The sequence below is a fragment of the Suricata suricatta genome, chromosome 12, assembly GCF_006229205.1.
Source record: "Suricata suricatta isolate VVHF042 chromosome 12, meerkat_22Aug2017_6uvM2_HiC, whole genome shotgun sequence".
NCBI classification, from domain to species: Eukaryota; Metazoa; Chordata; class Mammalia; order Carnivora; family Herpestidae; genus Suricata; species Suricata suricatta.
Window position 1 is genome coordinate 98,990,341 of NC_043711.1, and position 12,886 is coordinate 99,003,226.

The 12,886-nt window shown below is 41.3% G+C and overlaps 1 protein-coding gene across 1 annotated transcript in view; it reads left to right on the plus strand.

The window, feature by feature from the left end:
* Positions 1-12,886, plus strand: part of DOK5 (docking protein 5) — a 161,269-nt gene that overhangs the window by 101,019 nt on the left and 47,364 nt on the right. The window contains exons 3-5 of the mRNA XM_029917093.1: positions 2,960-3,074; positions 3,165-3,284; positions 6,024-6,213. Coding sequence (XP_029772953.1) covers positions 2,960-3,074; positions 3,165-3,284; positions 6,024-6,213 — 425 coding nt within the window. The remainder of the gene's footprint in view (positions 1-2,959; positions 3,075-3,164; positions 3,285-6,023; positions 6,214-12,886) is intronic.

A 12,886-nucleotide genomic window follows, 5' to 3' on the forward strand; every position in this document is an offset into this window, starting at 1 on the left:
GATAGATGGATTAATTACAACAACAGGGAATAGAATGACGCTCCATACAGCATACACGGGAACAGAGAGAAGACAACATTCATTCACATGGAGGCCAGGGCAAGTTTCCAAGAGGAAGTGGGCCTTGCAGAAAAAATGAAATTTCCCCGGAGAAAGAGGCATTCCCCTTGGAGAAGCACCATGCAAGTCAATCTGTGGGTGTGTTTGGTCTTTTGTTCATCAAATCCACATATAATCTTTGAGTCATCACTATGTGACAGGCTCTGTATTAGTTTCAGGGGACACAGTGGTGAGTAAAAATCTATGAAACTTTCACTCTAGAGGCAAGATGGGCACCAAACCATAGCCCCTATGGCCGTAAGAGGTCTCTGAGGGCAAAGATGTCCTTGAATGAAGGGTCCTGGAGGCTGTGGTTAGATGGAGGGAGAAGGGGCATCCAGTCAGGTTCTGCAGGTGACCAAGATTTAAACTAAGACCCGTAAGGTGGGTGCCAGTGAAATAAGGAGAGAGTGGGGAAGGTTCTGTGCCAGGAGAATCATGGTGCTTTCTGGGGCCTGAACAAAAGCCAGTATGGCTGGACTTAAGAGAGGAGGCCGGAAGCTAGCTTCAGGGAAGACCACAGAGGGCCTTGAAGGTCACTCCAAGGACTTGGTTGCTTGTCCCAAGTGCAGTGGGAAGTCACTGAAGTGTTCTGTTTCATGCACAAAAATGCTGGAGTCAGGCTTGTGTTTGGAATGATGGTCCAGTTGCTGTGTTAACAGTGAATTAATGGGGTTACCATGGAGGTGGGGAGACCAACAAGTAGGTGTGGCAGGATGATAGTGCTTGTATCAGGGCCCCAGCACAAAAATACATAAACAAAAAATAAACAGGGGCACCTGGGTGGCTCAGTCAGGTAAGCGACTGACTGTTTCAGCTCGGGTCATGCTCTCATGGTTAGTGAGTTGGAGCCCCGCGTCAGGCTCTGTGGGGAGCCTGTTTGGGCCTCCCTCTCTCTCTCTCTCTCTCTCTCTCTCTCTCTCTCTCTCTGCCTCTCCTTGCCTCTCTCTCTCTAAATAAATAAATAAATAATTAATTTAAAAAATTTTATGTCTTTATTTTTATTTTGAGAGACAGAGACAGCGAATGAGAAGGGGACAGGCAGAGAGAGTGGGAGACACAGAATCTGAAGCAGGTTCCAGGCTCCGAGCTGTCAGCACAGAGCCCGATGGGGGGCTCGAACCCACGAACAGTGAGATCATGGCCTGAGCCAAAGTCGGACACTCAAACAACTGAGACACCTAGGCGCCCCGATAAATAATTTTTTAAAAAACAAAAAGCAAACAGTAGCATCTGGTAAACTCCGAGGGATTTGGAGTAGCTGGAGAATAAAGTCGGTAGTGTTACTAAATCTCCCTACTAAGGTAGGTAGTGCTTTGGCCAGCTTTGCAGGAACACTGGTTAGTCCATTTGGGCTACCATAAAAAAAAAAAAATACCACCTACTGGGTAGCTTATAAAGCACAGAAATTTAATTCTCACAGTTCTAGAGTCTGGGAAGTCCAGGGTCAAGGCAGTGGCAGATTCGGGGTCTGTGAGAACTTGCTATCTGGTTCATAGAGAGCATCTTCTTGCCGTGTCTTTTCATGGGTAAGGGGATGAGGACGCTCTCTGGGGTCTCTTTGATAAGGACACTAGTCCTGCTCAGTAGGTCTCTACCCTCAAGACCTACCGACCTCCAAAGGTTCTTCATATCATCACCTTGAGGGGTAGGATTTCAACATATACATTTGGGAGGCCACAGACATTGGGTCTGTGACAACTATTATATGTTATGCTAAGAAATTTGCATTTATACAAAAAGAGACCAATGAGGGTTAAGAAGTAGGGGAATGAAGTAAGTATATGCATGGAGGATATTTACCTTTTGCCTCTCCTTCTTCTTGAGCCAGACACTCCTTGATTTTAGAATAATAGATAAGAGGTGGTACTGAAGGCAGATTGAGGGGGAGATACATTCTTCTGTATAACACAGAAGAGATCTACCAAGGGGAAGTTAAACTTGTCAGAGTGAGTTATTTATCTTGTAGATACCCCGAAGCCAACTAAGCCTTCTCTCCGGCAGGAGCCAGTCATCACAGCCCCAAGGCAGCAGATCTTCTGGATGTAACGGAAGGAGGGGCAGCCATTTTGGAAACACAATAAGGCAATATGCTTAGCGTGGGGGAGGGGGGCAATGGTTTATAAGTTGTTAACTTTATGAAAGTTTATAAAAGGGACCAAGAGACTGGGGGAGGGAGGAAGGAAAGAGAGAATGTCTGATGGAGAAAAGCTTTCCCTACTGATGGAAAAAAGGTCATACCATGCAGATTCTAAAACAGAGGCCGTATAAGCATTGAGAAGCTAGGAGTACGCCAGAGAGAGTAGGGAAGCGTGGTACCAACCCACTGTCTTTCTTGGACTATATGACTTAAACCCCAAAGAGAGGGGCATTGGGGGACTTTTGACTTTCCATTTCGGATTATCAAAGACTGAGGTGACTGGGTTATGAATTGAGTCACCATTCCCTCCCTCCCTTGGGCTCGATACATGTAAGATGCCTTTACTGGAAGTACCTTGAGAGATTAGAGCTGTTGAAAGTCTTTCCTGGTGATGGGGAGTTAGACCTGAGGGCTATTCGTCAGGTGGAATCCTTGAGGAGGCAAGAACACCACAGTGAGCTTTCTACTTCTGGGAGGTTTTGAGTTCCTGCCACTTCATATTGTTCAGAAAATTGGAAAAGGAAGGTACTTTGCTATTTTCTTACAGCATGTTAAGGATAACACTGAAATAATTCACAGAGTGGAAAAACGCACTTTTGTGTCAAGGGGTGTTCATCTGTGGTGTGCCTTCCTCTGAATGTGCCTCCCTGAGTGTGGTGGTGATGACCAGCGCGTTCATGCAGGGATCTGTGATCAGACTTGGAATTGTTCCTTTTTCAGGTGACGGAGCTCAACAACGTGAAGAATGTAGCCCGGTTGCCCAAGGGCACCAAGAAGCACGCCATAGGGATTTATTTCAATGATGACACCTCCAAGACCTTCGCTTGTGAATCAGGTTCGTCCAAGACAGGGAGGGCTTTTGCTGGTAACTCTTAATTGGGTGCTGTGCATGTCCGTTAACGTTTCCGGACATTTCCACACACAGATCTTGAGGCCGATGAGTGGTGTAAAGTACTCCAGATGGAGTGTGTGGGCACGCGGATCAATGACATCAGCCTCGGAGAGCCTGACTTACTGGCTACTGGGGTTGAGAGAGAACAGAGTGGTATGTAAAGAAAATTCTCTCCTTTGCTCCCTTTGACACTGTTTTTATCCCCATCCAGTACACTGTAAGACATCTTCATTATGTCAGATTTTTGAAGTTATAAAAAAAATAACCTTTAATTTCACCCAAATCCTGTGTTCATATTTCAGTGTATTTCTTTTCTTTATATGCATTCGATGCATAAATATGAATGTATCTGCATTAATAATAACACCAGCTAGAAATCTGGGTGGACCTGCTATGCGCCAGTTTCTGTGGCGGGTGCATTAGGTCATTTAATTTTCCCAGCAGCTCCGTGACGGAGGCACTGTTCTGTCCCCTTGTTTTACAGATGAGGAAACTGAGGCTATTGCTCCCATTCCAATATCTGGTGTTTGATTCCAGACCACATGCCTGGGCCTGTATTTATAATATACTCATTTTAAGGCACAGTGCTTTGTTTTGTTTTTTCTTTTTGGTCTTGTGTTTTTCACTGAAAGTATTTCATTGAAAGTTTTCCAGTGTTTTTCATGGAATCCAGACATCATGAATGTTTTATCAGCTTTAAACCCACCTAATTCTTTGATTTTTTTTTTTTAACTGAAATGCTTGAGCCAACTCCTTAAGCTCCACACTCTACCAGGGAATAAATCATTTTAGGTCATTATGACCAGAATACCCATGAACAGTTCAGTAAAACTCAGTGTTGGTTTACAGTCCGAGCCTGGAGGTGAGGATTACTTCTTTGTTTCCAGATAACCGAGCCTTGGGACAGGGCGGAGTGGATTCCAGAATCTTGCTGTGTTGTAGCCTGTCAACGTGATCTATGAGGATGGAACACGGCCGAAAAGGCCTTGGGGTGCCTGGCTTGCTTGTGAACATGGCAGAGGTGGACCCGTACTGACCCTTTCCGTGGGCACACACTCCCATTGTTAGTGAAAAATGCCCTGGCTTTCAACTAGAACTCTGTCTTCATGACACATGTGCAGTCTGGGACTGTGTTGAATTTGCCGCATCTGCCGTAATCCATCTCCACGCAAGCGTTATTGACCGAGACTTACAAGAACTGGCAAATTCAGAAAAGCTCTCTGTAGACCGGGAAGCTGGGCTGTGGAGAAGCCACACCATCTTCCAGGGTCATAAACCAAGCCCCAGGCTCTTCCTTGTGTGGGTCACTAAGTCAGGCTGCTCCGGCTGAGCAGAAGCACCTGTGTGGACCTGAGAGGCGGCCTCACAGACACGTGCATGTGAAGCCAGACATAAAGAGCAAAATAGGACAGGGTTTGATTTTTTTGTTCTTTAATCTCGAGTTCTCAGCTCAGCACTTCTTTTTCACAAATTTGTATTTGTGAAGCTGTATCCTGATGGTGCTACAGAGTCAAGAATGAGCCTAAGAATTCCTGTTACTGTACTTCCCATGCCTCAGTTTCCTCTTCTGTCAAATAGGAGTAAGAATGCCCCTGTTACAGAACTCGTAGGGATTATTGAGAAACTCAACCGTCTCTTGGAAGGCACTTTACAATATTAATTTGCATGACTTCAAGTAATTGTAACTAAAGCAGTCTCTCTTCGACTTGTTATTCTTGTACAGTATTAGAACTTCTAAGTGAATAAATTGGTAATGGGCTCTCTTAACTTTTTACTTAAGGATGACAATCTTTCCGACTTGTTCCAGAACTCCCCAGGGAGAAAGTTTACTCCATTATACTTTTAAAATAATAGTTGCTAGAAAGCAGCAAATAATTGGTGATTGGGAGTTGGAAATAATGATAGAAAATTTGAAAAATAGATCCCTGAAAGCAGTCATGACACTCCTATTTACTAAACTCAACTAAAATCTGTAAGAATTCTAATGACTCCCTTATTATAAAACGATGAATTTAGAACACCGCTGATAATGATTCGCGCCACACTGATTTGTCAGATTTAGGCAATCTACCATAAAGATAGATGGGTGAAAATGTGTTTGCTGTAGTAATGTTTGTGTTCATATTTCACTTAAAGATTTTTGACTCTATAATTTCCTAAATTAATGAATCTCCTAAAAGTGGAACAGAAATGCCATGACTGAGTCTGTGGATGAAAATGTGGTTGTAGTCATAAGCCAAGTCATTTATTTAGAGTAATCTTGGTTAAATTTTAGCAGTCATCCAAATAAGCAAATGGATATTTGTAGAGTTCTTGCGAAAACTGGTTCAAATATATCTATTGGATTTTTCACAAACTGTTGGGTCAGTTAAGTGCATGGTTTTAGCATGGAGTTTTATTTAAATAATTTGGAATATAGTTTTATTCACTTGGTTATAAAAATTATAAGTTGATCAATATAACTTTAACATCATTAAATCATGTGACGGTTATTTGCACCTGCATCTCTTGTGAACACAAAAGTGTGGGTGGAATTAATGCGTACTTGTCAGGGGGAAAAATGTTTTTAATGGTTTCATTGCTCTAGCCTTTCGTTGGCATACACATTTTTATTATGCAAATTTAAAAATTCTAAAAATGGTCTTTGCTCATGTAAATAGTGTTTAGCATATGTTGACAGCCAGACTGTGTCATTATCCTGTTATTTAATATGGCCTTAATTTAAGAAATCATTTTCTGGCACTGTGAATTTATGAGAAAGGTTTATCTTCCTGAATATTCAACCTGCGCTAGAATGTGAGCTAGAATTATTTTGAAATGCCTCTTTGTTCCTACAGTGTCTTTGATGTTTCATTCCCGGGATTTTAGACTAACCTTTTGTTTTTCTCCCAGAGAGATTCAATGTGTATTTGATGCCATCCCCTAACTTAGATGTACATGGCGAATGTGCCTTGCAGATTACATATGAGCACATCTGTCTTTGGGACATCCAGAATCCCAGAGTCAAACTCATCTCTTGGCCGCTAAGTGCCCTGCGGCGATACGGGCGAGATGCTGCTTGGTTCACTTTTGAGGCAGGGAGGTGAGTTTCATGATCGTTCTACTTATTGCTTTCTTTTTCCAGGTTTGCATAAGAGATCCACCCTGAAGCACGCATCTACAAATGTGTAGAGCTCCAGCCGTCTAATGCGAGGCATATTATAAAGTAGGCGTATATTCAATATGATGTTATTTCCCATGGAGAATTCTAATGTTTTGCCAGTGTGATATGAACTTTCTTTGCACGGTTTGATTCCATATCTCACACTGACGTAGATTTTAGTAAAAACGCCAAAAAGGTACTGGGTCTTGCTGAACACAGGCCAATTTCCTGGGTTCTGGAAAACATCCATATTGTTAATCTGTTTATGTTTCCTCATTGGCTAACTATGGTGGATTATGACTACGAGGGACCATTTATTTCTGAAGGCGCCATTGATTGAGTTCCATCTGCCGTGTAATGAACAGCACTAACACTGGGAGGTTGATTCTAGAACTGGCTTATTGCAATCAATAGCCAATCAGCACTTCCAGGGCTTTCGCTTTTTCCTCTTAGAAGTCAATTTTGGAAAGAGTAGATGGTGCCAATAATATTTGGGTTGATCATTAACTGTAAAGAGATTAGTCTAATCAGGATCTCATTTTTCTCCCCCCTCACCCACTCTTGGCCCCTCAGAATTTATGCTCTTTTTTTGAAACATTGCAGATAAATTTTTATATTTTGGAATTTTAAAGGACTAAATTTTAAGAAGTACAAGTCCTTCTGTAAAATGTACATTAAAGTTGAAAGCAATCAGCTTGTGGTTTAAAAAAATTTTTTTTTGTTTGTAAAAGTGTCTGGTTCTTTCCAATAGGAATACAGTACTCGATATAAGAGTAAAAACAGAAGTTCCAAACACAAAGACCCTAACTTGTATGAAAATATGACAGTAATGCACCATTCAACTTAATCTGCTCATTCCGCTATAAGCAAAACCCAATTATTTAGAATTTGCTTTTCAGAAATATGATCAATCTTAATCTCTTACACCTATCCTAGAAAGTTTTTAAGTTCTTCCTTCTCCTATAGCTCTTTCTCATTCTGTTTTATTTTTAAATACCTGGAAATTGAAATGCTATAAATGAGTCTATGAATCTCCCAGAGATGGCAACAGTCTTCACGTTAGAAAATAAAACTGTAATCTTCAGAGCAGTGTTCTTTCATCAGAATTACTTATTTATTATCCTTGTGGGAAAATCTCTGTAGAAAAATCAGAATCTGTTTGGGAAAGTGGGTACATTTCCCTCTTTGGGTCTCCGGAATGATTTATGCATTAATTGTAACCAATGAAATCTATGTATGAAAAATGTTTTACAATAGAAATAGACTTTTTCTATTGATTATCTGCCTCATATCATCTCCCACCTGTATTTCATATCAATGAACAATAGAATTCTGCATTGATCAGGATGTTTGGGGCCTATTAGGGGTAGCACTTATTCAAGGGTGAAAACTTTTCAGTTTTTCCTTCAATTTATGGGAATAGTAATAGGAAGAGTGTGGCTTTCTGTCAGAATTTCTAAAAGCTAAAATCTTAGTAAACTTTTATAGTATCTTATGATGAATATTAAACTTTTTTTGAAATTATCTCAATCTTCCAGGTTTTAATATGACTCATATATTACAAAAATTTAATTTATTCATATTAATCCAGTAGAGTTGCTAAGGATCTAGGACATTATTTTAAAGACTGATAGTTTTCCTAAGTGTAATAGGAAACCATAGAGATTTTTTTTAAGCAAGTGTGTGTGTGTGTGTGTGTGTGTGTGTGTGTGTGAGAGAGAGAGAGAGAGAGAGAGGAGAGACAGATAGAGAGAGATATGGTGTTTATATTTTATAGGTGGGGAATAGAGATGGCAAAAGCAGATGCGGGGAGATATCGAAGTAGCTCAGGTAAAAGAAATGGTAGATGAAAATTATCGATAAATTTCAGAAATAGTCCAATGGTCTTCGACCAAAAGGCATAAAAGTGCTAACTTGGAAAATGAGAGCATTTTATTCTATGGTTTTAGTCTCCTTATGGTCTGGCCTTTAGGGTTTTTTGTCCAACCCATTAGATGATTTGAACACCTATAACCCATACCACACCATGTTGTGCCTCAAATATTGTAGGGACTTAGAATGCTTATTGCTTTCGAACTGTATTCTTATTTAGTGGTCATGCCTCGTGGGGCTGATGCTAACTTGAAGTGAATCATCAGAAGGGAGACTATCAGGAATGTGTTCTTAGGATCTGGCTCATTTCTCAAACAGCACGGTGGGGTGGGACAATGACCAGCTCAGAAGTCAGAGAGACACCATTCCTTCTATTCTCTATTCTTTATTAGCTGTTGACCTTGGACAAAGGGTTTAACTTCCCTTGTACGTTTATCCAAGTAACAACTTCCGTGCAGATCTGTTGTGGATGACAGCAGTAATGCACGTGGATGACCTAAAAGAGCTCTGGGCTTCTCCTCAATAATGTCTTTGATGTTTTATGATGATGACTTTTGGAGCAGGGCTTGAATTTCCAGGATATAGACAGTATTAAACACAAGGTAATATTACTATTTTATTTTTGCCTGAAACTCAACTAAAGATGAATTTTTATAGTTACCATCAAGTTGCTCAGGATAATAAGATCATTTGTGATCCCCCAAGCATGAAGATTTCATATCTGCCTTGCTTTATTAGTGAAGATAATTTTTTTCCTTGGCTATTTTTGGATGTGTTCAAACCAAAACAGTTTCCTATTATCTAATATAATTTTCTCCATCTCGTATCGATAAATGAAGAGGAGTTAAGTGTCTCTTGGCAAATAGTGTTCACGTATCCAACATACATCTGCAGAGATTTTGCAGTATTGCCCCCCAGAAACCAAAGGATCTCCCCAAAGACTTTGGGCAAAGTTCTACTCCCTTTCAGCCTCTGTTAGAGTTGGAATGGGGTGTTATTCCTGCTCGGACGTCCCCCTTTACCCCACCAAGACTGACATCAGGGCATGTGTAAGAGACTGGACTAGAAACTGGAGGAAATGAAATGAAATTATCAGTCTACCATATACTGGTTATGGGCCTTGAGTGAATGTCCTGACTCTGAACTCCATTGGCCACCTGTAAAATGAATACAATATATTAGGTACCTCACAAGGTTGCCATGAAGATTAAATAAGGCATATGTATGAATGCCTGGCATAATGCCTGGCACATAGTAGGCAGCTGTGTCAACCAAACTGACACAACAGGAAAGAAATTCATTGGCTCACATAACCGCAGGTCTGGGAGGTAGGGATGGCTTCAGGCTTGACTTGATTCAGAGCCTACATGACCCTAGGTTTCATCTCTCAGTCTTGTTGCTTCTAGGATGGCTTTGCTCTGGCTTCCCATGGCGTTCTTTAGGATCTTCTCATGCCACCACCCAAATAGAAGAGAGAGAAATTCCTGTATTGACCATTACATTCACTATGTGTCAGTTACTATACTGAGAACTTTATTATACAAAGCACGCAGGGTACAAATAAAATGGGGTGGTTCTCCCAATGCAGGAAGGGGGTACTCACACAATAGAAAAGAGAATGGATGTAAGGTTTAAAAAGAAAAAAAGAACCCTAACAAAGTGTGTCCATTATAGCATTTAATAATTTCTCCAAGATACAGAATCGTGGTTCTCACCATAGGATGTGTTTGCTCCCAGGGGCTTTTGGAAACATCTGGAGACATTTTTGATTGTCACAGTTGGACAGGGATACCACTGGCATCTCATGGGTAGAAGGCCAGAGATGCTACTAAACATACACCGCACAGAACAATCTTCCACAACAAACAGGTATTTGGTCCAATTCTCCAGTTGAAAAATTCTGTTCCAGCAGGCCTACCAGCCATGGAGAATAATCACCAATATTTTGGAATAAGTTACCAAATAAAGGCCACTGTACTGAGCATTTTACATGCAGTGTCTCGTTCATATGGTCACGCCATCCACGGATCTTAGGAATGTTATCATTCTTATCTTCAAAGGAAACTTGGACACCTGGGCAACTGGTCCAGAGGCATCAGACTAGCAAATGGTAGATTCCAGAGTCACACTTAGGTCTTCTTAGTTCCAATCCCCGTAGAATCTAGGAAGGTTAAATATCATATCCCGTTTGGTTAGCCTAGTTCATCATTAATGTCCACGGAGCTAGGGAAGAGAGGGGCTTTCTTAAGCTCCCTAAAAACATTTGGATGTGCATTAATGTATGAATTCTCCTAGTCACTGGAACCTTCTATTTGTTTTTTGTTTTGTTCAGAGGACAGGCACATGTAGCCAGGATCGTCATCTCTCCTGGGCAGCAGTTAGATGATCCATAGGTCATCAGGACCTTCTGGATGCTGTTTCTCCTTTCCACCCAACATAAGCAAATCTGATATACTTCTGTTTTTTTTTTCCTTGAAGAAATCCAGAATTGAAATAAAAGCTTTTTAACACAATGGAATTGCACGATGGATTGCCATTTCTTGCCCCTGGAGACCAAGAACAGTTCGTTTATTTGGTGCCCCAAGAGACAGATCACTAGTTTTGGTTGAGGTTTTTCTAGTCTTCTGTTTGTTTCTCTCCACCTCAAAGCCCTGGAACTTCAGTGAAGCACATCAGACTGGCAGGGGCACTGATTTATTTACGAGAAGATCCCATGGACAGGACGTTCCGACTGCGCCAACACCTCCCTTGGTTCCATTCTTGGAATGTTATTGTTTGAGGAGAGGTGGCAGGTGTCCAGTACTTTACAGCTGGCTGCTGGGTGACTTCCGCGGCAGGCTCCGCCTCACCTCCCGACTCATTTAAATGAAAACCTAGGGCTTAGCACCTGCAGGAGTGAAAGCAGCTGAGGCGACATTTGGCAGAACGTACTGAATAATTACCACACATGAGCACTCGTCCCTGCCCGCCAGAGAGAGTCTCTATTGTGCTTTTGACATCATTTTAAGAGAAACTCTTAGGTATGCCAAGAATACGTGAAAATCGACATTGCATGTACAGATTCTTTTTCTTAAATGGAGTGCACAAATTTGTGAAAAGGTGGGTTTTTTTTTTTTCGGATTCAAGGCATCATCTGCACAGTCTTGGAAAAGCAATTATTCATTTCTAGTGCATATCACTCTGAAAACAAGTACTTAGTGAAATGACTTTTCATTGGAGAAGAAAATTGTTTTTCCCTCTTACAGATGAGCCTGCAGGTCAAAGGACCCTTCTTCTAATATAAATCTTTGACTATTCTCTACTTCTCTTCTCGAGTCTAAGCTACCTAGTAATCTCTCATTTCTGAATAGTTTATAAAGCACACACTCATTCTTATTAAAGAGTTGAAAGCCAATCAACAAATAAAATGTACTCCATTCATCCTGTGTTGAGCAGAGAAATTTGAATATACAGAGGCTGGATCTCACACTCAAACGAAATCAAGAGTCTGATGCTTAAGTGACTGGGCCACCCAGGCGCCCCTGTGGCCATCTTTTTTGAGAAAAAATTTTGTGTGTATTTTTTATTTTACTTACTTACTTTTCCAGTTTTCTTGAGGTCTAACTGACATATAACATTGTTTAAGTTTAAAGTGTGCAAGTATATATTGCCAAGGGATTACCACCATAAGGTCTGTTAATACCTCCATCGCCTCACATGATGTGTGTGTGGTGAAAGCATTTAAGATCTATTCTTGGGGCGCCTGGGTGGCTCAGTTAGTTAAGTGTCGGCTTCGGCTCAGGCCATGATCTCAGAGTTCGTGTGTTCAAGCCCCGAGTCAGGCTCTGTGCTGACAGCTAGCTCAGAACCTGGAGCCCGTCTTCAGATTCTGTATCTCCCTCTCTCTCTGGCCCTCCCCCACTCACGCTGTCTCTCTCTGTCTCTCAAAAAAAAAAATAAACCAACAAACAAAAAAGATCTACTCTCTGAGTGACCTTCAAGGACACGATGAAGTATTGTTGACTGTAGTTGCCATGCTTGACCTTAGATCCCCGGAGCTTCTTCATCTTCTCACTGGAAGTCTGTGCCCCTTGACCATCATCTCCTCATCTTCCCCACTGCCATCTACCAGCCCCTGGTATCCACTGTTTACTCATCTGTTCCTGTGAGTTCAGCTCTGTTCTATTACACACACAAGTGAGAGAGTGAGATCGTCTGGAATTTGCTTTTTGACATCTTATTTCCCTTCTCAAAGTCCACCCAAGTTATTACAAATAGAAGGATTTCCTTCTTTTTTTTATGGCTGAGATTACATTCTGTGTGTGTGTGTGTGTGTGTACACATACACGCCACATTTTCTTTATGCATTTTATTCATTGGTAGACACTCTGCTGTTTCCACATCTTGGCCATTGTAACCAAAACTACAGTGAACATGAGGTTCACATATTGGGATAGTGACTTCATTTTCTTTGGATAGATACTGAGAGCTAGAATAGCTGGATGATACAGTAGTTCTATTTTTAATTTGTTGAAGAACCTTCATACTGTTTTCCACAAGGCTGTGCCAATTTATATCCCTGTCAACAGAGCACAAGGGTCTCTATACTTTCCTCCACATTCTCACGGACACTTGTTATCTGTCTTTTCCCTAACAGCCGTCCTAACAGGAGTGAGGTGGTATCTTATTCTGGTTTGGATTTCCCTGATGGCTGGTAACACTGGGCATTTCTTCATGTACCTGTTGGCCATCTACATAACGC